Raw genomic sequence first — 27,330 nt, forward strand, 5'->3', positions numbered from 1 at the left:
AGTTTGAAATATTTGTTATAGAAAAGTTTTATGTTCTTTTGAAGGAAAAATGCAAGATCATATACAGGTTGAACCTCCCAAATCTGGCAACCACCGGACCTTAGACTTGCCGGACCATGGAAAATTCCGAACTATAGGTAGTCCCCAAAACACCCTCTATATACTTACCCTGCATTATACAAGTGTAGCTGTAACATTGTTTTGATATGTGATAGTTGTACATGAAAATATACATGCAGAAGTATATAGAAAAACCTGTTGTAAATTAATTTTAGCATGGAAAATTTTTGCCTGTGCCATTATCATCTCGCCGGACACAAGGACGTTAACAGCCCGGCGAAGCTTAAACCACTGTATGAGAGCACTGTCTAAATCACTGCTTTTACCTTCCTTAAGTGTTCTATGAACCTCCATGTTCTTGCTCTCACACTCACTGTAAAACTTGAGAAGTTGATTCTTCTGCTTTTTTTTTATCATAGACAGTTGATGAGCCAATGTTGTACTGTTGGCATAGGGTCCGCACTGAAACACCTTTATCTAGCTTCCTCAATAGGTCCACTTTCTGTTGCACTGATATTGTCATATGTTTGCACTTTTTCTTTGGTTCACACACAACACTATCACTTCCTGGTCGCTTGGAAGTCATGTTTAGGGGCAAATATTACAGAAAAAAATGTTTATGCACCTGGCGGGGGGGGGTGTTGTACTGGCAATGAGCGACAGCATGGTACTGATCCAAATTTGACCCAGAATGTCCGGGCTCCAAAACACAGTACAGCGCCGCTGCGTCCTAGCGGTGGTCCGGCAAATTACTCTGGCCAATTCAAAAATTCTGGCAAACAAAAATTTTGTCGGATTACAAGTGTTGCCGGATGAAAGAGTACCGGATTAAGGAGGTTCAACCTGTAGTTACTTATGTGTATTAGAAAAAAAGTATTTTTCAGTTAATTTTTATGATAGATATTTTTGTTTATTTATTGTTTTGTTTCCTTACTTATGTTTATTTTGGTATGTAATTAAAAAGGTCACCAATGGCAGCCTTTCTTACAAATTGTCTAAATAATATCAGGAAAATATAGAAAATTAATAAAAAATCATTGAAGCTTGTCAAAGAAAGTCCAGTTGTGATATCTGTTTCAATAATTTGTTATAGAAATAAATTTTGTTCTTCTGAAGAAAAAAAACAAAAACAAGATGAAATAGTTTTTTTTAAATGTAATAGAAAGAAAATATGGAAACAAAAAAGCAATTTTCCATATAATTTTTATAACATTAAAAACTAAATAAGCTTCATATTATTTATCAGTCAGTTTATTATGCCCTCCTACATATACTGTTTATTGAAATTTTACTACATCACATTTCTGTTGATAGTAAGATTAAAATGTGATTCATATGAAGACTTTTTTTTTTTTTTTTTTTTCGTAGGGAAGAGGGCCAGCCAAGGGCAAAAAAAAAAAAGAAAGTTAGAAAAAGGCCCACTTGAGCGCTGGCTCTCCAAAGAGTTCAAAAAGTGCCAAAACCGTCAGCCAGAATTAGGGGAGTAAATGCCTCGATACCTCCCTCTTAAAAGAAGACAAGTTGTAGGAATTCGGAAATACAGATGCAGGGAGGGAGTTCCAGAGTTTACCAGTGAAAGGGATGAATGATTGAGCGTACTGGTTAACTCTTGCATTAGAAAGTTGGACAGAATAGGGATGAGAGGAAGAAGAAAGCCTTGTGCAGCGTGGCCACAGGAGGAGGGGAGGCATGCAGTTAGCAAGATCAGTAGAACAGTTACCATGAAAATAGCGATAAAATATAGAAAGGGATGCAACATTTCGGCGGTGAGAAAGAGACTGAAGACAGTTAGTCAGAGGAGGGGAGTTGATGAGACGAAGAGCTTTTGATTCCACCCTATCAAGCAAAGTTATGTGACTGGAACCCCCCCCCAAACATGCGAAGAGTACTCCATACAGGGACGGATAAGGCCCTTATACAGAGTAAGCAGTTGGAGGGCGAGAAAAACTGTCGGAGACGCCTCAGAACAGCTAATTTCATAGAACCTGTTTTAGCAAGAGATGAGATGTGAAGTTTCCAGTTAAGATTATGAGCAAAGGACAGACCGAGGATATTCATTGTGGAAGAGGAGACAGTTGAGTGTCATTGAAGAAGAGGGGATAGTTGTCTGGAAGGTTGTGTCGAGTTGATAGATGGAGGAATTGAGTTTTTGAGGCATTGAAAACTACTAGATTTTCTCTGCCCCAATCGGAAATCTTAGAAAGATCGGAAGTCAGGCGTTCCGTGGCGTCCCGCGTGATCTGTTGATTTCCTGAAGGGTTGGACGTCTCTGAAAGAACGTGGAAAGATGTAGGGTGGTATCATCAGCGTAGGAGTGGATAGGGCAAGAAGTTTGGTTAAGAAGGTCATTAATGAATAATAGAAAGAGAGTGGGTGACAGGACAGAACCCTGAGGAACACCACTATTAATAGGTTTAGGAGAAGAACAGTAGCTGTCTACCACAGCAGCAATAGAGCGGTCGGAAAGGAAACTTGAGATAAAGTTGCAGAGAGAAGGATAGAAGCCGTAGGAGGGCAGTTTTGAAATCAAAGCTTTATGCCAGACTCTATCAAAAGCTTTTGATATGTCTAACGCAACAGCAAAAGTTTCACCGAAATCTCTAAAAGAGGATGACCAAGACTCAGTAAGGAAAGCCAGAAGATCACCAGTAGAGCGACCTTGATGGAAGCCATACTGGCGATCAGACAGAAGATTGTGAAGTGACAGATGTTTGAGAATCTTCCTATTCAGGATAGATTCAAAAACTTTAGACAAGCAAGAGATTAAAGCTATAGGACGGTAGTTTGAGGGGTTAGAACGGTCACCCTTTTTAGGAACAGGCTGAATGTAGGTGAACTTCCAGCAGGAAGGAAAGGTACAAGTTGATAGACAAAGTTGGAAGAGTTTGGCCAGACAAGGTGCAAGCACAGAGCACAGTTTTTGAGAACAATAGGGACCCCATCAGGTCCATAAGCCTTCCGAGGGTTTAGGCCAGCAAGGGCATGGAAAACATCATTACGAAGAATTTTGATTGTAGACATGAAATAGTCAGAGGGAGGAGGAGAGTGAGGGACAAGCCCAGAATCGTCCAAGGTGGAGTTGTGAGCAAAGGTTAGATAAGAGTTCAGCTTTAGAGACAGAAGAGATGGCAGTGGTGCCATCAGGATGAAATAAAGGAAGGAAAGATGAAGAAGTGAAGTTATTTGAGATGTTTTTGGCTAGATGCCAGAAGTCACGAGGAGAGTTTGAGTTTGAAAGATTTTGACATTTCCTATTTATGAAAGAGTGTTTGGCAAGTTGAAGAACAGACTTGGCATGATTCCGGGCAGAGATATAAAGTACATGAGATTCAGGAGATGGAAGGCTCAAATACCTTTTGTGGGCAACAATCTCTATCATGTATAGCACGTGAACAGGCTGAGTTAAACCAAGGTTTAGGTTGAGAAAAAGAATGAAAAATGTACGCCTCCATGCCAGATACAGGTGTCCCTCGGTTAACGATCGACTACTTAACGATATTTCGCTCATACGATCCCTCCAAATTAATCCCTATTTTTTGGTTAACGATCGCCAAAATTCGGTTAACGATCGGATTGACCAATCGCAATCGCGATCGCAATCGCGATCGCAGCGCCTCCATCCACCCGCGGCCCGTGCAGTAAACACACCACAGTCTTTCCGCTGTTTTGATTGTGCAACAACAACTCTATCACGCTTCTAAACTTCTTTTTGTGCTTATTTGTGATCAAGTGAACTTAGTGATGGCTTCCAAGCGACCCAACGATTGTTCTCCACCGAGATAAGGCTAAAAAATCGAGAAAGAGCATTGGCCTTGATATTAAGTTGAACATTGTGACTCGTCATGAGGGTGGTGAAGGGGTAAACTCTATTGCTCGTGCCCTTGGTTTATCTCAATCAACTGTATCAACAGTTCTCCAGAAAAAAGTACAAGTGAAGCAGCAGGCCAACCAAGTCACAAACCTGCACAAACACACAACAACTCGTAACAGGGAACCGATTATGGAAAAATTGGAACGTTTGCTGAGGCTATGGATTGAAGACCACACACACCGCCGCATGCCTCTTTCTACCCAACTCGTTACTAAGGCACTGAGCCTGTGGGAGGACCTGAAACCAGAATTCAACATAGGCGAGACAGTGTCCTTCAAGGCCAGTAAGGGGTGGTTTGAACGTTTCAAACATCGTGGGAGTCTACACAACCTCAAGGTTAGTGGGAGGCAGCGAGTTCGGATCAACCGCTGCAAACGCCTTCAAGCCTTTGCTTAAAGAGCGCATCGAGGAAGGAGGTTATTCAGCCAAGCAGGTTCTAAACTTTGACGAGACAGGCCTGTATTGGAAGAAGATGTCATCGAGAACGTTTATAGCAAAGGAGGAGAAGTCGGCACCAGGATTCAAGGCATCTAAAGACAGGTTAACATTATTGGTGGGGGGGAATGCCGCTGGTGATCTTAAGCTTAAACCATGCCTTATTTACCATTCCCAAAACCCAAGAGCTCTGTCTGGCTATATTAAGGAATATTTGCCCGTAGTATGGAAGGCAAACAAAAGGGTGGATGACGACTGTTATCATGCAAAGTTACGTGACAGGATACCTCTCCAAATTCCTAAAAGAATATGCTGCCCAAAACAACATTGCTAACAGATTTCTCTTGCTGTGTGACAACGCCCCAGCCACCCAGAGAGCATGAATGACTGGGCAGATAATATTGAGGTCATGTTTATGCCCCCAAACACAACTGCCCTCATCCAGCCGATGGACCAAGGAGTCATCGCTACTTTCAAGGCCTATTACCAGCGGCGCACCATGAAACAGCTGTTGGCCTGCATTGACACCCCTGACAAGCCGACCATGAAATAATTTTGGAAGGATTATAACATTAAAAAGGGGATCGACAACATCGACGAGTCATGGAAGGAGGTGTCCAAGTCGGCAATGAATGGATGTTGGCGTAATTTGTGGCCTGAGTGCGTGGAACGTAAACAGGAAGTCCCTGTCGATGTTACAGCAGTAAGGAAAGACATCGCTCATATCTCCCATAAGGCAGGCTTCAATGAGGTGGACGAGAATGACGACAAGAACTGCTGGACAGTCATTCTGAGCCTCTCTCCAACGACGACCTCATGGAGTTGGAGAAACAAAATACTTTGGAGGAAATGGAGGAGGACAAGGAGCCTGAAAGAACCCTCTCCGTCAAGATTTTCGAGGAGATTTTTAATCATATTAACCAGGCCATACATCTTCTCCAGGAGAATGACCCCAACCCAAACCAAGTAATGGCGTGACTAATGCTATAGAAAATGACATGAAAGTGTATAAAGAACTATTTGAGGCAAAGAAAAGGATGGCAAAACAGACAGTCATCTCATCTTTCTTCAAACCACTCACCGCCCAAGCAACCCCATCCACATCCCAAGCAACCCCATCTACCGATCAAGCAACTCCATCCACCTCCCAAGCTACCCCATCCACCTCAAAAGCAATCCCATCTACTTCCATAGGAGTCATCTCGTCGATTTCAAAGTTCGTCCTGCTACCTCGAAAAAACTCCACCCACTTCCAAAACAACTCCATCCACCTCCAAAACAACTCCACCCACATCCAATCTATCCTTCACATCCACCGTAACCTTGAGTGACGATGAGGAGAGCCTGGATGACCCACCCCCACTGGAAAACGTATTCTCTCAAGAATTTGAAGGGTTTGAAGCAGCTGACCGAGTTTGGGTCGGTGTGGGCATGATGAGATTTAATCCTCCAAGGCCCTGTGTCCCTCGGGGCACAAAACAACACACTACGCATATCACATCCACTCCTCAAGGTAAGTACTACCAATTCTAAAGGTGTAAATAACAACTAACAACATAGAAAGTGTCGTTTATTTACGCATCGCGAAATACATGTATGTAGTTGATAATTTCAAATCCCTCAGTTAGCGATCGTTTCGGTTAGCGATCTGTTTTTGGGAAACGTAACCCTATCGTTAACCAAGGGATACCTGTACTAACACCTCTGTTATGCGTTCAGCTCAGCACAAAGAGATGGGTCTGTGACACGGAAGCAATAATCATTCCAGGGAAAATCAGCATAACACCTCCTCAGGTCCCCCCAACTGGCAGAGGCAAAACGCCAGAGGCACCTTCGCTTTGGGGGATCCTGCGGAGGGATTGGAAAAATAGGACAAGATACAGAAATGAGATTGTGATCGGAGTAGCCCAACGGAGATGAAAGGGTGACAGCATAAGCAGAAGGGTTAGAGGTGAGGAAGAGATCAAGAATGTTGGGCGTGTCTCCAAGACGGTCAGGAATACGAGTAGGGTGTTGCACCAGTTGCTCTAGGTCATGGAGGATAGCAAAGTTGAAGGCTAGTTCACCAGGGTGGTCAGTGAAGGAGAGGAAAGCCAAAGCTGGTGGTGAACATTGAAATCTCCAAGAATGGAAATCTCAGCGAAAGGGTAGAGGGACAGAATGTGCTCCACTTTAGAAGTTAAGTAGTCAAAGAAATTACTATAGTCAGAAGAGTTAGGGAGAGATAAACAGCACAGATGAATTTAGTTTGAGAGTGACTGTTAAGTCGTAGCCAGATGGTGGAAAATTCGAAGACTCAAGAGCGTGGGCACGAGAGCAAGTTAAGTCATTGCGTACATAGACGCAACATCCAGCTTTGGAATGAAAATGAGAATAGAGAAAGTAGGAGGAACAGAGAAGGGCTACTGTCAGTTGCCTCAGACAGCTGTGTTTCGGTGAGGAAAAGAAGATGAGGTTTAGTAGAGGAGAGGTGGTGTTCCACAGATTGAAAATTAGACCTAAGACCACGAATGTTGCAGAAGTTAATGTAGAAAAAAGTTGAGGAAGGTGTCAAGGCATTTGTGGTCTTCAACAGGAGAGGTGTCCGACCTGGGGACATTTTTGGTCCCCTCCCCAGAGGGGGACTCCAAGGCGTTGTTTATTTCGGGTCCCATTTTTCTTTTAAATTTTTATTTGGAGTGAAGGGTGTATGTGTGGTAAGTGCATGTAGTTTTGTGTGAAGAAGGAGAGCTGTCTTTAGAGGGTAGGCTGTGACTACCCCTTGAGTTGTGAGACACAAAGGGAAACATTGAACGAGATCACAATAAGCTTTAATGGAAGGTTCACAGCACCTCCTGAACTAGTGCTATTAGATCGCACTGGGAGTAAGTTATTGTTTCGGTAGGTGTGTACTACCTCCTACTACCACCCCCTGGTGGGTCGCATCGCAGCAGTGGATAGTAACTGATGACCCACCGGTAGGTCGTATTGCAGGGAATGTGTTAATCTATCTCTGAACCCAGAACTGTATCTGATAGAGGGACTTGGCACACACCGTGTGGTCCCTGCAAAATGTATCTTCTAACAAATGCTTTTGTACACCTCTCAGCTGCAACAAACAAAGAATGATCATTGCTCTAGTAATGGGGTCTAACTGATAGCAAGTCTGATCTTCCTGATGACATTTAGCATGTATCACTAGCTGTCTTGGAGGTGACGTGCTCCTGTGCTGCGATCAGTTATGATAACAATATGGCGGCCCAAGCAAACATTTCAGGAAATCTCATAACTCTCAAGATTTGCCATACCAGCAAAGCATTGTGTTATTCTAAATAATTCGTGTAGTATAAAAAAAAAAATATTTTTTTTTTCTCCTCCATTCTTATCTGCATCTGGACACTGCATGTTTAACCCCTTCACTACGGTGACGCCTATGTGGGCGTCATGAAGCCCCAGTAGCAAATACGGTGACGCCACGTAGACGCTATATTTCTTTTCTGAGCTTTCTTCAGTTCAGTTGTCCCGTATAGTGTGTTGGATACCAACTACACACGCCGTATGCTGTCCTTGAAATCCTAGTGCTCCTCCCACCATCCTTGTCTCCACCAATCACTAAAGGTAAGCTACATGCGTGCCTTGTGTCTAACACACACACACACACACACACACACACACACACACACACACTCCGCGCTCCATGGAGAGCGGACGTGCCTCCTGCTCAGAGCGGCATCTAACTAACACTCCACACGCTAAGCAATGTGCTTGAGTGAGAATAGTTATTGCTATTGAGGGGCGACCAGAGCGAGTGAACGAGTGTACAGAGTGAACGTAGCCTGGTGGCGTGTACATGGGAGTGATCGGAGGTGTGAGAACCTCCACACTCCAAACGACAGAGCGGGAACCACACAAAGGCCAGCCATAGCAGCCGCCAACGCATCCCACCACACACACGTAGCTACCAGGCCTGGCCCCCAGTGACCACACACCCACATGCTCCCAGGAAGAGTAAAAAAAATGGATAGACCGGTAAGAAATAAATTACCAAATTCAAAATATGTTGATGAGGCCCAGGGAGCAAAGCCGAAAGTGGCCAGTCAAAGCATGAGTCCATCTTCAACAGGGCAACATTGCAAGGTAGATTGGTAATGTTGGAGAAGAGATTTGAGGAGTTGGTGAAGGAATTAAAAGTTCAGAGGAGTGAGGAGGAGCAGGATAGAGAATTCCAAGGCTTTGAAGGAAAGAGTTAAGAGACTGGAGGAAAATGAAAAACGATTGGTGGATGAGAATGCACACTTGAGAGTGGAGGTTGAAAAATACAAGAGACGGTTGGAGGAGAAAATGGAGAGAGTAGTAAAGGAGAAAGATGACTTTAAGGAAATGATTAGTGAGCAGAATGAAAGGTTTGAAAGGAATGGGAACTGAAGAAAACACAATGGACTGAGTCGAGGGAAGCAGAGATGGTTGGATTACAAGAAATAATTAAAGATCAGTTGAAGGAAGACAAAAAAGAAAGGTCCAAGGAACTGGTTAATGTAATGAAGAATAAGGAAACATTGATAAGGAAATAGCAGAAAAGAAGAAGAGTGTGTTAATATTTGGGATGAAAGAACAAAATATAACATATAAGCCTAAGAGAATTAAGGAAGAATTAAAAACGGTAAGAGATCTGTTCAAAAATCTAAATGATGATGAAAAAAAAGACCTACAAGAAGAAGTGGAAGAGATCCATAGACTGGGTCCGTATAAGGAGGAGTGAGCAGACCGATTAAAGTAGTACTGAAGTCACAACAATCTGCGGAGGATATCCTATATAGAACATCAAAGTTAAGAGAGATAGAAGGTTGTAAAGAGGTGTTTGTGAGAAAGAATAGAAATGAGGAAGAGAGGAGAAGATATAAGGAATTGGTGGAAGAGGCGAGAAGGAAAAATGATGAGCGGTCTGAGGAGGAAAGAGAAAGTTTTTGGAGAGTTATAGGAGAGAGAGTCAGAAAGTGGTATGTGGAAAGAAGGAATACGGAGGAACCCCTAGAGGAGCAGTGGGTGGACCGTAATGTATACTAATATAGATGGGATACTGTCAAGTAGATTGGAATTGCAAGACTATATGATGGTGGAGAAGCCTGATATAGTGTGTTTGACTGAGACAAAATTGCATGAAAAACAAAGATAAATTTGGATAATAAATATAATATATGGAGAAAGGATAGAGAGTAAAGGTGGAGGAGGAGTTATGATTATGACGAAGAAATAAATAAATGTGGATAAGGTTTGGTATGGGAAGAACAACGCAGAAGTGATAAGCATAAGGATAAAAAGTGATGGAAAAGAATTAATAATCATGGTGACCTATGTACCTCCTAAAACAAATTCTTGGACATTAAGGAATACGACAATATGATCAAGGATACTTTACAGAGTTTGGAAAGTGTATTATCTGGAAAAAGAAAGGTGATACTAGTAGGAGATTTTAATTGTAAGGAGGTGGATTGGGAAAATCTAGTAAGTGGTGTTGGAGAGGAAGCATGGGAGAGAGATTTCTTAATCTAATGATGGAAAATATGATGGAACAGAGGGTGAAGGAAAATACTAGATATAGAGGAGATGATGAACCGGCTAGACTGGATTTGGTGTTAACAAGAGAAGTGTACCTATGTGGAGATATACAATACAAGTGTCCTTTGGGAAAGAGTGATCATGTGGTTATGGAAATGCAGATAGCAACAACACAGCGAAGGAAGGACGAGACATACAGGAGTGGTAGATTGAATTATAGAAAGATGGACACAGAAAGTTTGAAAAATTATTTCAGAAAATTAGATTGGGAGGAGATGTTACAAATCAGAGAAGTGCAAAAGAAATATGAGATTTTTATGAAATATTATAAAGAAGGAGTTATGAAATTTGTACCAAAGTATAAACCGAGAGAGGAAGGAAGAAAGGATTGGTTTAATGCAACTTGTGTTAAGGCTAAGGAAAAGAGAGATGTGGCTTGGAAAAGATGGAAAAGAGCAGGAATATACTAAATAAGGAGAATTATAGAGTGGCGAAATGAGTATGTGAGGGTAAGGAGGAGGAAGAAAGAAAATTTGAAAAGATATTGTAGACAAGAGTAAGGAACATCCAAAATTGTTTTACAGGTTCATAAATGGTAAACTTAAAAGAGAGAGTCCATTGAAAGATTAAAAGGAGAGCAAGGGATAGTAGATGACCCTAAGAATATAGCGGAATTGCTAAATAATAGGTTTCAGCAAGTATTTACTGAAGAAACAATGTTTGTAAAGCCTCAGAATGTACAAGGAAATGTGCACATGGATGACATTAAGATACCTAAAAGGAGTTATATAAAATGTTGGAGGAACTTAAAGATGATAAAGCGATGGGACCAGATGAAGTTTCAGGAAAATTATTGAAGGAGTGTAGAGAAGAATTGATTGATCCATTATATGATATTATAAGGTGTTCATTAGAAACAGGGAAGTACCAGTAGAGTGGAAGAGAGCTGAAGTGGTGCCCATTTATAAGGGAGGCAGTAAGGAAGAGCCTCTTAACTATAGACCTGTGTCTCTAACAAGTGTGGTCGGTAAGATTTGTGAGAGGGTGATAAAGAAATATTGGATACGGTTCCTGGAGGATCATAAGTTATTATCGGATCATCAATTTGGCTTCAGGAAAGGGAGGTCATGTGTAACAAATCTACTGAGCTTTTATTCAAGAGTGGTTGACAAAATACAAGAGAGAGAGGATGGATGGACTGTGTATATTTGGATTTAAAGAAAGCTTTTGACAAGGTACCTCACATGAGACTGTTATGGAAATTAGAGATTTATGGAGGACTGAAAGGAAAAGTGTTAAAGTGGATGGAAAACTACTTGAGATGGAGGGAGATGAGAACGGTAATAAGGGATGCAAAGTCGGACTGGTTGGTGGTGGAGAGTGGAGTCCCACAAGGCTCAGTGCTGGCACCAATACTTTTCCTTGTATATATTAATGACATGCCAGAGGAGTAAACAGTTATATTAATTTGTTTGCGGATGATGCGAAGTTGTGTAGGTGTGTGAAGAGTGAAGAAGATTGTGAAATTTTACAGGCAGACCTGGATAAGATTTGGGAGTGGAGCAAGAGGTGGCAAATGGAATTTAATCTGAGCAAAAGTCATGTGATGGAGATGGGAAGAGTGGAAGACGGCCAAGAGGGTCATATAAGATGGGTGAAGAAGTAGTGTTGAAAAAGGTGGAAAAGGAAAAGGATTTGGGAGTGATAATACAAGACCATGGGCAGTTTGAGGCTCATATTGATAAGATGTTTGGAGAAACGTATAATTTGATAAAAATATTGGATTAGCCTTCCATTATATGGATAAAGATATGATGAAGAAATTAATTAGTACGGTAATTAGACCAAGATTGGAATATGCTGGAGTGGTTTGGTCCCCTTATAAAAAGAAGCATATAAGGAAGTTGGAGAGATTGCAGAGAATGGCAACAAAAATGGTTCCGGAATTGGCAGAAATGACCTATGAGGAGAGATTAAAAGAAATGAATTTGCTTACCTTGGAACAAAGAAGAGAAAGAGGAGATTTAATACAGGTTTATAAACTGTTGAACGGACTGGATGAAGTGGATAATGAGCAAATGATGTTGAGAGAGGAAAACTTAAATAGAACTACAAGATCGCATAGTAAAAAGATAGCCAAGGAATATGCTTGAAGGATGTGAAGAAATATAGTTTCCCACAAAGATGTGTGGAGGTGTGGAATGGTTTGAGTGAGGAGGTGGTGTCAGCAAGGAGTGTGCATAGTTTTAAAGGAAAGTTGGATGTGTGTAGATATGGAGACGGGCCACACGAGTATGATACCCAGGCCCTGTAAAATTACAACTAGGTGAATACACACACACACACACACACACACACACACACACACACACACACACACACACACACACACACACACACACACACACACACACACACACACACACACACACACGGCCCGGTAGCTCAGTGGTTAGAGCGCTGGCTTCACAGCCAGAGGGCTGGGGTTCGATTCCCTGGCCGGTGGAGATATTTGGGTGTGTCTCCTTTCACGTAGCCCTGTTCACCTAGCAGTGAGTAGGTACGGATGTAAATCGAGGAGTTGTGACCTTGTTGTCCCGGTGTGTGTGTGTGCCTGGTCTCAGGCCTATCCCAAGATCGGAAATAATGAGCTCTGAGCTGTTCCGTAGGGTAACGTCTGGCTGTCTCGCAGAGACTGCAGCAGATCAAACAGTGAATTACACACACACACACACACACACACACACACACACACACACACACACACACACACACACACACACACACACACACACACACAAACAAACAAAAATTCTCTCTCTCTCTCTCTCTCTCTCTCTCTCTCTCTCTCTCTCTCTCTCTCTCTCTCTCTCTCTCTCTCTCTTCCTCTCCTCTTCCTTTTTCTTCCTCGAAGATAAGCTACATGTCCCGCTTGTGTCTAAAATATTAGCAAATCTCTCTCTCTCTCTCTCTCTCTCTCTCTCTCTCTCTCTCTCTCTCTCTCTCTCTCTCTCTCTCTCTCTCTCTCTCTCTCTCTCTCTCTCTCTCTCTCTCTCTCTCTCTCTCTAAGAGAGAAACATCCACTTTCCTCTTCGAAGGCAATATAGTGACTAAAAAATAGCAGCATAATACACAAAGACGACAAGTATGACAAGCTTGCACGAGTTTCCTCGTGCTCGAGGGCACTACCACCCGTATATCATACAGGCGGGCTTTTTTAACATCCGGCGTGAAGGGGTTAAACCCTCTCTTGTGACCTCACAATGTAAGCAAAGCCGCTAGCGACTGGACAAGACTGACATGTCAGTCTTGTCTTGCTGATAGCAGTTCCACTGGTTAGGCAGCAATATCTACCTAGTAGTTGGTAGCATTGGCACCCACATATTGACACGTGTGAACTCATTTTAAGTTGAAGGATATGGGTTGTGAGATATACATGATATTTATGGTAAGGCACAGAGAGAGGAGAGCGGAGAGAGACGTCAACACTAGCAGTGGGTAGGTAACTGTGAAATATTTGAAACATTTTTATTATCCCATATAGATGTATATTGTAATTACAAAGTAATCATCATTATTTTAGGGTGCCCATTTGAAGCCAAGCTTTCTTGGTACTGCACAAAAGGACAGCATGTTGCTGGGGGAACACGTGGTGAATAGTGACTCCTGGTGGCCACATCACAAAACTGAACCAGCCTCACAACTTGATTTTCTTGATATCATGTTATTTAAAACAATCTGCGTAATTTGAAAAAAGATAAAAATTTTTACCTTGTGTTATTTTGAAATAGCATAATCAGAACATGCATAAATTGAGAAATACCTGTATTTGGTAATCAAGCATCCTGGATGAATTTGGTTGGTTATGTACATTACTCATGTCTGATTCCACTTGCTGTCAGTGATGCTGCACAGTCTACTGGGTGTGTCATCATTATTTGTGAGGCTGTGTTTATGGTCTGAGGAGTCACTTGTGTACCAGGATAGTGCTACACATTTTGTACATGAGTGTATTATTAGTGGGTTTTGGGACTGGCAACTAGGTACATGCTGCTGCTTTGTCCTCTTTTTGTCCAGATACAATTTTATCAACTCCTGAGTTGAAGAGTTTCCTGCATTCCTTTTCCACATATGAAGAAGTTTTGGCATTCTATCAAAAATAGCTTCTTTTCAATCATCAATTGTATTTTCTGTCTATTCCCTTATTATGTTAAGCTGTATGGCAATGCACTCTTATATCTTTCCTAAAATCCAAAACTCAAAATCTTTAGGTTGAGGACTATCTATGGCATGATGAGGAAGAGGTGTAACTCATTCTCAGTATATCATGTAGTCATTGGCAAATGAGGATTTCTGTTAATTAGTTTGTATTTTTATTCTAATTACTTAAAATTTTTGTATGTAAGAAAAATTTTCTGCATTTATCAACCAGAATATCAGTTACATTCTGTTTTCATCTTTTGCAGGATCGATCCATAGCTGTATGGGACATGGTGTCACCCACAGAAATTAACCTAAGACGTGTGCTAGTAGGCCATCGAGCAGCTGTAAATGTTGTTGACTTTGATGAGAAATATATTGTGAGTGCATCAGGAGACAGAACAATCAAGGTAAGGTTTTTGTGTATTTGAATGCCATTGTGAGATGAGAATACTGTTTCAAAATTGTTTTTTTTATAGTAAATCACACTTTTTATGTTAGAGGGGAAATCTGGCCAAGTGCAACAAAAACAATTAAACAAATAGGCCCACTTAGATATCAGTCCCTAAGCAGGTCACAAAAAGCTGTTAATTCAATTATAAGAGATAAAGAATGCTTAGTAATGTGGTAGTTCAGTAATCTAAGTAAATAAATTTGTATACAGTAGTTTGTTTCAAAGATTGAGAGCAATTTTAAATACATGAGGAATGATGTAGCCACGTGACCTCTAAGGGAAGCGCCACACATTGAAAGTCTCTCACAGGTGTTGGGCAGTCAGGTGTGGTAGGGAAAGGTACTTCTTGCTCTTGATTAAGCTGTCCAAGCTATGTGGGTGATCCCTATAAATAATTGCTCTTCTCTGTCTCGGGACCAAAAGGCTAAGAGAGTGGTGTTAATGAGTGTGAGTGTGATAATTATGTGCCTTGTCTTGATTGACAATGCCTCTTTTTGGGGAGACGACCTTGGTATATGTATGTATGTTTTTGAAAATGCCATGTACAGTATAATAATATTGTTGTTTCTGATGTTTCTGACATTGAAAAGCCTTCTTTACAAATCTGTTTTCTGTTTCATACTTAGTAGAACTCATTTATACTTTGCTGCCACCTACAGCGGAAAGATTCTTCAACATCTGTCTTTTCACAACCTTCTACTGTAAATCCTGCTTAAGTCAGACCTGAATATAATAAGTTGGGCACTATCCCAATGATTTTTTCCCCACGTTCCATTCCAAGAGTATCTATAGGCATTTTTTTTTCCCTTTGATGGAATAATCTTAAGTAATTCAGCTTATATACTGACTACAATACCCCATATAATTCTTACATCGTCCGAGTCATTTGAGGAATTGTCCAACCCGTTCAAGACTTGAAATGGGTGAGTCTTCAGCAACATTGCCAGTACCAAGATCAGTGTTTATGCAGCTGAGTTTGTGTGTGTGTGTGTGTATATATGCTACATATGTATTTACCTATCATTGTGTGTGTGTGTGTGTGTGTGTGTGTGTGTGTGTGTGTGTGTGTGTGTGTGTGTGTGTGTGTGTGTGTGTGTGTGTGTGTGTGTGTGTGTGTGTGTGTGTGTGTGTGTGTGTGTGTGTGTGTGTGTGTGTGTGTGTGTGTGTGTGTGCACGCACGCGTGTGTGCTACATATGTGTTTACCTGTTGTGTGCACGTGCCATGTATATAGTAGCTATATACGTAATACACAATGCAGACCATTTTAGCTTGTAATGGTAACAGGCATGCAAAATGTGAAAAAAAGAAAATAGATGAAAAATAATCACATGGTAACTCATACTTTCAGATGATTCGGATTGCCCTTCCCCCAAATTGGTCTGACTTCTGCCGGGTTTAGTGTGTTTGATTGCCAATGTAGGTTAAGTCAAGGCAGTTATACTGACGATTTTTAAGCTTTCCTTACTGAGTGTTCCTCATCTTTTATAGATTTTTGCACATTTTATGGTACACTTATTTTTCATACAACCAATTACAGGTATGGAGTACAGGCACATGTGAGTTTGTGCGAACACTTAATGGACACAAAAGAGGCATTGCTTGCCTGCAGTACCGTGACAGACTAGTAGTTAGTGGGTCTTCAGACAACACCATAAGGTGAGTACATCCTTGGTTGGGCTATCATTCACAGTATTCATATTTCATATCCCCACAAAATATTTTGGAAAGATCTTGGAAATATGCAAGCATAAGTATGCAGATGTGGTACAGCAAGTTCAATTACTGTGAAAAATTTGCAATCAATCTTTGGATACAGACTCATCAATAACTCAGCTTTTGGTGATTAGATTTGTCCACTTTGTGAAAACGAAACTTGGTGTACCATTGTGGATACTTTTAACACATTAGGTTAGAAGAGGAGTAAGTATAGATTTTCAAGAATAAACATAGTTTTTTCTTATTATTTGACCTGTGTCATCTATACTTTAGTGTACAAGCTTTCTCAAATTATTAGCTCAAAATTTAAAAACAATTAGCTAATTCTTTGCCCTCAGGTTATGGGACATAGAATGTGGTGCCTGCTTAAGAATACTGGAGGGTCACGAGGAGTTGGTTCGTTGCATAAGATTTGATAACAAGAGGATAGTTTCAGGAGCATATGATGGGTAAGTAAATGAAGCCTTATGTGTTTTATTTTCAGTTTGAAAAAGTTACAAAGGATTTTAGAACTATTTTTTCATCTTATAGGACTCATTTACCCACTTGGAAGGTTGAAGGTAAATAAATGTTGGTTGGTATGTAACCTGCATTTCATAGGGCTGTCACTGTAGAGGGCTTGAAGTAAAGTTGAAGAGACAGTGAAAAATTATATTGTCCTTATGCCGGCTACAAGGGACACAGTAGTCTTGGTGTGTGTGTGTGTGTGTGTGTATATATATATATATATATATATATATATATATATATATATATATATATATATATATATATATATATATATATATATATATATATATATATATATATATATATATCCTGTGTTAGGTGTTGTCTGTGTGTGTCCTAACTAAATGATATTCCAACTCCTTCCCCCTCCAGTTGCATTGACTCTCATTACAAAATATACTTTATTATTTGATTGTAAAGAGAAATTTTTTATATGTACATGTATAATTCTTTAAAGAGGATTGATTTAAAAGGAGGGATGAAGGAACTGGATGAAGAGAAGGTAATGGGACCAGATGAAGTCTCAGGCAGAATACTGAAAGAATGTAGGGAAGAACTAGCAAGTCCTATAAACAACATCATAAAATGCTTAATAGAAAATGGAACAGTACCAGTAGAATGGAAAAGAGCTGAGATGGTTCCCATATATAAGAGCGGAAGGAAGGAAGAACCTTTAAATTACAGACTGGTATCACTAACTTTTTTTTTTTTTTTTTTTTTTTTTTTTTTTTTACAAGGGCACTGGCCAAGGGCAAACAAAGTGTTGGAAAAAAAAAAATCCCGCTGGTTGCCAGGCCCTGTTAAGAGGAAAGTAGAAAGAGAAAAAACAAAAAAATCTAAAAGGAGGGTCCAGTTAACGTAAGAGGTGTCTTGACACTCCTCTTTTGAAAGAGTTTAAGTCATAGGCAGGTGGAAATACAGACACAGGTAGAGAGTTCCAGAGTTTACCAGTGTAGGGAATGAAGGAGTGAAGATACTGGTTAACTCTTGCATTAGGAAGATGGACAGAATAGGGATGAGAAGAAGTAGAGAGTCTTGTGCAGCGAGGCCGCAGGAGGGGAAGGCATGCAGTTAGCAAGTTCAGAAGAGCAGACAGCATGAAAACAGCGGTAGAAGACAGATAAAGATGCAACATTGCGGCGGTGACTTAAAGAATCAAGACAGTCAGTTAGAGGAGAAGAGTTGATAAGACAAAAAGCTTTAGATTCCACCTTGTTTAGTAAAGCTGTGTGTGGATCCCCCAGACATGAGAGCCATACTCCATACACGGGCGGATAAGGCCCTTGTACAGAGCAAGCAGCTGGGAGGAGAGAAAATGGACAAAGACGCCATAGGACACCTAACTTCTTGGAAGCTGATTTAGCAAGAGTAGAGATGTGAAATTTCCAGTTTAGATTTTTAGTGAAGGATAGACCGAGTGTGTTTAATGTAGAGGAGAGGGAAGTTGAGTGTTATTGAAGAAGAGAGGATAGTTGTCTGGAAGGTTATGTCGAGTAGATAGTTGTAGAAATTGAGTTTTGAGGCATTGAACAAAACCAGGTTTTCTCTGCCCCAATCAGAAACAAGTGAAAGATCAGAAGTTAGGCGTCCTATAGCATCTCGCCTTGAGTCATTTAATTGTTGTTGGGTTGGGCGTCTGTTGAACGCTGTTGAATAATGCAGGGTGGTATCATCAGCATAGGAGTGGATAGGGCATTGAGTCAGATTTAGGAGATCATTGATGAATAATAGAAAGAGAGTGGGTGATAGGACAGAACCCTGTGGAACACCACTGTTGATAGTTTTAGAGGAAGAACAGTGACCGTCTACTACAGCAGCAATAGAACGATCGGAAAGGAAACTGGAGATGAAGGTACAGAGAGAAGGATAGAATCCGTAGGAGGGTAGTTTAGAAATTAAAGATTTGTGCCAGACTCTATCGAAGGCTTTCGATATGTCAAGGCCAACAGCAAAGGTTTCACCGAAGTCCCTAAAAGAGGATGACCAAGATTCAGTTAGGAAAGTAAGAAGATCACCAGTAGATCTGCCTTTACGGAAACCATACTGGCAATCAGAGAGAAGGTTGTGAGCTGATAGATGCCTCATTATCTTCCTATTAAGGATAGACTCAAAGGCTTTAGAAAGGCAGGAAATCAAAGCTATAGGGCGGTAGTTAGAAGGATTGGAGTGGTCACCTTTTTAGGGACAGGTTGAATGTGAGCAAACTTCCAGCAAGAAGGATAAATAGAAGTAGAGAGACACAGATGAAAGAGTTTGACCAGGCAGTGAGCGAGTTCGGAAGCACAGTTTTGAGAACAACAGGAGGGACTCCATCCGGACCGTAAGCCTTCCGAGAATCAAGGCCAGAGAGGGCCAGGAAAACGTCTTTATAAAGAATTTTAATTTTAGGGATGAAGTAGTCAGAGGGTGGAGGAGTAGGAGGAATATGCCCAGAATCATCCAAAGTTGAGTTGGTAGCAAAGGTTTGAGCGAAGAGTTCAGCTTTAGAAAAGAAGAGACAGCTGTAGAGCCATCTGGATGAAGTAAAGGAGGGAAAGACGAAGAAGTAAAGTTGTTAGAGATATTATTGGCTAGATGCCAGAAATCTCGAGAGGAGTTAGAATTGGAAAGACTTTGACATTTTCTATTGATGAAAGAGTTTTAGTAAGTTGGAGAATAGATTTGGCATGATTACGGGCAGAAATATATAGGGCATGAGTTTCAGCAGTTGGATGGCTACGGAACCGTTTGTGAGCCGCCTCTCTATCATTGACAGCACGAGAACAAGCAGAGTTAAACCAAGGCTTTTTAGCTTTAGGGTTAGAGAAAGTATGAGGAATGTATAGCTCCATGCCAGAGATAATCACCTCTGTTATGCGCTCGGCACAAAGAGAAGGATCTCTGACATGAAAACAATAATCATCCCAAGGAAATCAGAATAGTACTGCCTTAGTTCCTCCCACTTAGCAGAGTTAAAATGCCAGAAGCACCTCCGCTTAGGCGGGTCCTGAGGCTGCACTGGAGTGATAGAACTGGTAACGGAAATTAGATTGTGGTCGGAGGAGCCCAACGGAGAGGAAAGTTTAACAGAGTAAGCAGAAGGGTTGGAGGTTAGGAAAAGATCAAGAATGTTGGGCGTGTCTCCAAGGCGGTCAGGAATACGGGTAGGGAACTTCACTAGCTGCTCTAGGTCATGAAGGATAGCAAAGTTGAAGGTTTGTTCACCAGGTTGGTCAGTGAAAGAAGATGAAAGCCAAAGCTGGTGGTGAACATTGAAATCCCTAAAATGGAGATCTCAGCAAAGGAAAGTGAGATAAGATGTGCTCCACCTTGGAAGTCAAATAGTCAAAGAATTTTACATAGTCAGAGGAATTAGGTGAGAGGTATACAGCACAGATGAATTTAGTTAGAGAGTGACATTGAAGTCTTAGCCAGATGGTAGAAAATTCTGAAGATTCAAGATTGTGGGCACGAGAGCAAGTGGTGTCGTTACGCACGTATGCGCAACATCCAGCTTTGGATTGAAAATGAGGATAGAGCAAGTAGGAGGAACAGAAAAGGGCTGCTGTCAGTAGTCACAGACAACTGTGTTTCGTTAGGAAGAGAAGATGAGGTTTAGTAGAGGAGAGGTGGTGTTCCACAGATTGAAAATTAGAACGAAGGCCACGAATGTTGCAGAAATTGATAGTGAAAGTATTAGATGAAGTGTCAAGACACCCAAGGTCGACAGCAGAGGGGCAGTCCGACCTGGGGACATTTATGGTCCCCTCCCCAGAGGGGGACTCCGAGGCAGGGCGTGGTGAAGCCATTATTAACTAGTGTAATATGCAAGATATGTAAAAGAATAATGAAGAAACAATGGATCGAATTCCTTGAAGACAACAAATTAATATCAAATAGCCAATTTGGTTTTAGAAAAAGATGGTCGTGTGTAACTAATTTATTGAGTTTCTATTCTAGAATAGTTGATAGAGTACAAGAGAGAGAGGGATGGGTTGACTGTATTTATTTGGATTTAAAAAAGGCGTTTGACAAAGTGCCACATGCAAGATTACTATGGAAGTTAGAGAAGAAGGGTGGCTTAAAAGGAAGCACAGTGAGATGGATAGAAAATTATTTGAGGGGGAGAGAAATAAGGACGGTAGTTAAAGATATGAAGTCCAAGTGGAGAGCAGTAGAAAGTGGAGTGCCACAGGGGTCAGTATTGGCACCAATACTTTTCCTCATTTATATTAAGAACATACCAGAAGGTGTGAACAGCTACATAAATATGTTTGCAGATGATACAAAACTGTGCAGTTATAAAGCAAAAAGAGGATTGTGAAATACTGCAAGAAGACCTAAATAAGATATGGGAATGGAGTAAAAAGTGGGAAATGGAATTCAATGTGAACAAAAACCATGTCATGGAAATGGGAAAGAGTGAAAGACGACCTGTGGGAATCTATAAGATGGGAGATGGAGTAGAACTGGAGAAAGTAAAAAAGGAAAAGGACTTAGGAGTGACGATGGAAGAAAACAAGCAACCAGTAAGCCATATTGATAGGATTTTTAGAGAAACATATAATTTGCTAAAGAATATTGGAGTAGCATATCACTACATGGACAAAGAAATGATGAAGAAATTGATAAGTACTATAATAAGACCCAGATTGGAATATGCAAGAATAGTGTGGACCCCTCACTAAAAGAAACACATAAGGAAGCTGGAGAGACTACAAAAAATGGCTACAAGAATGGTTCCAGAATTTGAAGGGATGACATATCAGGAGAGACTAAAGGCTATGGATCTCTACCAACCCTGGAACAAAGAAGGGAGAGAGGAGATCTCATACAAGTTTATAAATTGATCAACGGAATGAACCAAGTGGATAATGAGAAACTGATCCTGAGAAAAGAATATGACATCCGAAGCACAAGATTGCATAATAAAAAGCTGAGAAAAGAAAGATGTCTGAGAGATGTTAAAAAATATAGTTTCCTGCAAAGATGTATTGAGACCTGGAACAGTTTAAATGAAGAAGTAGTGTCTGCAACGAGTGTGCATACTTTTAAAATAAGATTGGATAAGTGTAGATATGGAGATGGGACCACACAAGCATAAAGCCCAGGCCCTGTAAAACTACAACTAGGTAAATGCACACACACACACACACACACACACACACACACACACACACACACACACACACACACACACACACACACACACACACACACACACACACACACACACACACACCTTGGAGCAGAGAAGAGAGAGAGGGGATCTGATACAAGTTTATAAATTGATTAACGGAATGGATGAAGTGGATAATGAGAAACTGATCCTGAGAGAAGAATATGACTTTAGAAGCACAAGATCGCATAGTAAGAAACTAAGAAAGGGACGATGTCTGAGAGATGTTAAAAAATTTAGTTTCCCGCAAAGATGTGTTGAGACTTGGAACAGTTTGAGTGAGGAAGTGGTATCAGCAAAGAGTGTACATAGTTTTAAAGAAAAATTGGATAAGTGTAGATATGGAGACGGGACCACACGAGCATAAAGCCCAGGCCCTGTAAAACTACAACTAGGTAAATACACACACACACACACACACACACACACACACACACACACACACACACACACACACACACACACACACACACACATTGAATTGCCTAGCATTACAGGAAATTGCAGTTCATAAAGAGGATATTGGAAGATTACTGGACAAGTTGGAAGTCAGGAAAGCCAGATGGTGTATCGGGCTGGGTGTTAAAAGAATGTAAAGAGTAATTACTGGAGCCAATTTGGGAAATAATTAAAAGTTCAATAAATGAAGGGAAAGTTCCACTAGAGTGGAAGAGAGCCAACGTAATACCGATATTTAAAAGAGGAAAGGCAACTGAACCACTAAACTACAGACCAGTGTCACTTACAAGTGTTGTAGGGAAGTTATGTGAAATAATGGGTTAAATTTCTAGAAGAGGAGCAAGTCATATCGAACAGACAATTTGGGTTCAGGACAGGGCGGTCATGTGTATCAAACTTATTAAGCTTCTACTCCTGGGTTATTGCAGGACTTGAAAGCAGAGATGGATGGATAGACACAGTATACTTGGACATTAAAAAAACATTTGATAAAGTCCTTCATGGAAGACTTCTTTGGAAACTAGAGAACATAGGAGGACTGCGTGGAACCTTGCTCGAATGGACAAGAGATTATTTGAAGGATAGAGAAATGAGAACTGATCAGAGATACATACTCGTCTTGGAGTAAAGTAACCAGTGGGGTGCCAGAAGGGTCAGTGTTAGCCCCCATTATGTTTCAAGTTTATGTAAACGATATTCACATTGGAGTAAACAGCTATATGATTTTATTCGGTGATGATGCAAAGTTGCTAAAAGTTATCAAAACCAGAGAGGACTGTATACTGCTACAGGAAGATTTAAGTAAGATCTATGAATAGAGCAAGAAGTGGAAATTGGAGTTTAATGCCAAGAAATGTCACATAATGGAACTAGGAAAGAGTAAGAGAAGACCAGTATGGAACTATTTGATGGGAGAGGAGCAAATAATGAAGACTAAAAGGGAAAAAGATCTTGGAGTGATCATATAAGAAAATCTGAGCCCTGATAAACACAAAAATAAGATATTTGGACTATTATATAGGATGTTGACTAATATAAGAGTGACATTTCATTACATGGATAAAGATATTATGAAAAAAATCATCACCAGCATGATATGCCCAAGGTTGGAATATGCAGCAGTGGTATGGTCTCCGAGTTCTAAAAAAGATATAAGAAAACTGGAAAGGATACAGAAATTGCTACAAAAATGGTGCCGGAATTAAAGGATCTCACATATGAAGAACGACTGAAGGAAATGGGATTGCCAACCTTACAAGATAGAAGAGAACGAGGGGACCTAATAACAATGTATAAAATAGTAAATGATATTGAAAAGATAGACAAAGAAGACCTGGTGCTGTTGGTGGAAGAGGATGGAAGGACAAGAGGACATGAAAAGAAGATCAGGATGAGGCAGTGTGTGAAGGATGTTGGAAAATACAGTTTTCCACACTACTGTGGAAAAATGGAATGCATTGGGTAATGGAATTGTTGCAGCACATAGTGTGCATAACTTTAAAAAAAATTTGTTAAATGGAGACATGGAGACAGGACACTATGAGTCCTGCTCGAACCCTGTACAATACAACTAGGTAAATACACACACACACACACACACACACACACACACACACACACACACACACACACACACACACACACACACACACACACACACACACACACACACACACACACACATATTGTATGCAAGTTAACTTTACAATGAAATAGGATTACTCCTTAACTAGGTTAGATATTATGTAAAACTATTTCTGCTCTCACTGCATATAGTTTTCAATTAAAACCTTCTGTCTTAGAAGTTTCGACTTGACAGACCATGCCTGACATATTTATTGATTGTAAATCTGCTTGTATTCCTCAAAAATGGCAATGAACTATACTTACTTACACACACACACACAGCACGTCTACTAAACAATGAGAACTCCGTAAGTCTGACACGGAGAAACAAGTAATTATCAACGATCTTGAGAAAAGGATTGCCGAGCTGGAACGTCGCCAAAATTATCAAGATGACTACAGCAGGCGTAACAACCTGCGTATCACCAGCCTCATGGAGAATGACACACACACACACACACACACACACACACACACACACACACACACACACACACACACACACACACACACACACACACACACACAGAACTGTGATCAGAGATACATACTCATCTTGGGGTGAAGTAACTAACAGAGTGCTACAAGGCTCAGTATTAGCCCCCATATGTTTCAGATTTATGTAAACGACATTCACATTGGGGTAAACAGTTATATAAATTTATTTGCTGATGATGCAAAACTGTTAAGAGTTATCAAAACCAGAGTGGACTGTCTGCTGTTGCAGGAAGATATAAACAAGATCTATGAGTGGAGCAGGAAGTGGAAATTAAAGTTTAATGCCAAGAAATGTCACATAATGGAACTAGGAAAGAGTAAGAGAAGACCGGTATGGAACTACTTGATGGGAGAGGAACAAATAATGAAGACTAAAGAGGAAAAAGATCTGGGAGTGATCATACAGGAAAATCTGAGCCCTGAAAACCACATAAGCAAGATATTTGGACTATCATATAAAATGTTGACTAATATAAGAGTGGCATTTCAATACATGGACAGAGATATGATGAAAAAAAATCATTACATGCATGATATGTCCAAGGCAGTGTATGGTCTCCGAGCTCTAAAAAGGATATAAGAAAATTGGTATGGATACAGAAGATTGCTACAAAGATGGTGCTGAAATTAAAGGACCTAAGATATAAAGAACGAGTGAAGGAAATGGGACTGCCAACTTTACAAGACAGAAGAGAATGGAGGGACCTGATAACAATGTACAAGATAGTCAATGGCACTGAAAAGATAGACAAAGAAGACCTGGTGCTGTTGACAGAAGATGGAAGGACAAGAGGACATGAAAAGAAAATCAGGATGAGGCAGTGTGTGAAGGATATTGGAAAATATAGTTTTCCACACAGAATGGTGGAAAAATGGAATGCATTGGATTATGAAGTTGTTATAGCACATAATGTGCATAACTTTAAGGAAAAAATAGATAATTGGAGATATGGAGACAGGACACTATGAGCCCCACTCAAACCCTGTACAATACAACTAGGTAAATACACACACACACACACACACACACACACACACACACACACACACACACACACACACACACACACACACACACACACACACACTTAAAGTTGATGGATTAGGAACAACATTAAGGGAGGATGTACGCACATTTCTGACCCAAAATGAGCGATCGGACCATTTTGAGATAAGTGTTTGATCACCTCCAACATCCTTCTGACAATGTGTATACAAGGTTTGGAATCTGTCTCTGGCCTTTAAATAACATTTCTGAGCATTTAATTAAAGGGCACGCATGTGGCGCGCTTTGTTTACATTTTGCGCTCCATGCGGAACTTTACCACATCTTTGTAGGCCTAAAGATATGTTTTTTCTAGCGTTTTGAAGTTGAATCAGGAAGCGCTATCTGGTATCATCAGTGAGTTGTGGTGGACTGGGCTAGTTGTTTACTGTTTAGCCCAGTGGACCTTTGTCCTTCATAGAGAGGTGGCCTGTGACCGCTTGTCTCTGCACTCTACCTGCCTTTATTTTCTACACGGTACCTTCACGAGGCAATTCACCATGCCTAGACCAAGCAAGGCAACAAGAAACAGAAGAAAGGGCATGAAGAAAGCGAGAGAGAAGCAGAAGAAAGAAGAAGGAAGTATATTAGAAGGTGGGCAGCCACCAGCTGGCCCGGCGTCAGATCCCCGTTACATCTTGACTTTAGATGCCATTTTCTCAAAATGCAAGATTTTACAATTCATACTACCATAACTTTTTTATTTGTTGATCAATTTTCACCATTCTTGTGGCATATTACTTGCCATATAATGCTCTATCTGTTAATCTATTTACATTTTCTCGTGGTGTGAAAAAGAAATAGCCTAAGATTTTTTAAGTTCATAGAAAACGTTTTTCAAACAGGAAAGTTTCTTGCCTTGTTACATAAAACCCCCTTTTTTATGTAACATTCCTTCTAGATTGAATTAAAATGTAATCAAAAAGGAATTCTTAGACAGTGTTTGGATTGGAAAATGATCATTAGTGTTGGATCTGTAGGCAAATTAAAAATGCTACTAATTTTTCAATAAAATTAATTTTCATTCATTTATAATTATGGGTATCATCTCCAAATTTGGCCACAGAGGGTTTTCAAGTTAGACTAGTTTTCAATAAAAATTTCAGTAAGCTAAATAAAGTAGTTTAATTTTCATCGTATTTAGCATCCATCGTCCCTTAAACACACACACACACACACACACACACACACACACACACACACACACACACACACACACACACACACACACACACACACACACACACACACACACGATATGCGGACGATACTAAAATTATGAGGAGAGTAAAGAATGTGGAATATTGTAACAAGTTACAGGAAGATCTTGATAAATTATATGAGTGGAGTAAGGAGTGGCAGATGGAATTTAATATTATAGACAAGACCCATGTTATGAAAATGGGAAGAAGTAGATACAGACCAAACAGGGATTACAGGCTGGGTGATGAGAAAATTAAAGAGACCAATGAGGAGAAAGACTTAGGAGTAACCGTGCAAAACACCTTGTCACCAGAGAAACACATTAACAGGATTTTTTTGAAAACATACAACATGCTTCAAAATATTGGCCTTGCATTCCACTACCTAGATGAAGGAATGATGAAGATATTATGTACCTTAATAAGACCCCAGTTAGAATATGCAGCATGTGTCTGGTCACTGCATATGAAGAAAAATGTGAAGGTGGAAAGGGTACAGAGGCTGGCAACAAGGATGGTACCAGGACTCAGGGAGTTAGACTATGAGGAAAGACTGAGGA

At 40.5% G+C, this 27,330-nt stretch overlaps 1 protein-coding gene across 2 annotated transcripts in view; it reads left to right on the plus strand.

The window, feature by feature from the left end:
- The window catches only part of LOC123518542 (beta-TrCP-like), a 60,408-nt gene that overhangs the window by 9,290 nt on the left and 23,788 nt on the right, over nt 1-27,330 (plus strand). For both annotated transcript variants that reach the window (XM_045279360.1, XM_045279361.1), the window contains exons 8-10: nt 14,368-14,511; nt 16,094-16,212; nt 16,611-16,721. In XM_045279360.1, coding sequence (XP_045135295.1) covers nt 14,368-14,511; nt 16,094-16,212; nt 16,611-16,721 — 374 coding nt within the window. The remainder of the gene's footprint in view (nt 1-14,367; nt 14,512-16,093; nt 16,213-16,610; nt 16,722-27,330) is intronic.

Source organism: Portunus trituberculatus, chromosome 44 (assembly GCF_017591435.1).
Source record: "Portunus trituberculatus isolate SZX2019 chromosome 44, ASM1759143v1, whole genome shotgun sequence".
In the NCBI taxonomy this organism is placed as follows: Eukaryota; Metazoa; Arthropoda; class Malacostraca; order Decapoda; family Portunidae; genus Portunus; species Portunus trituberculatus.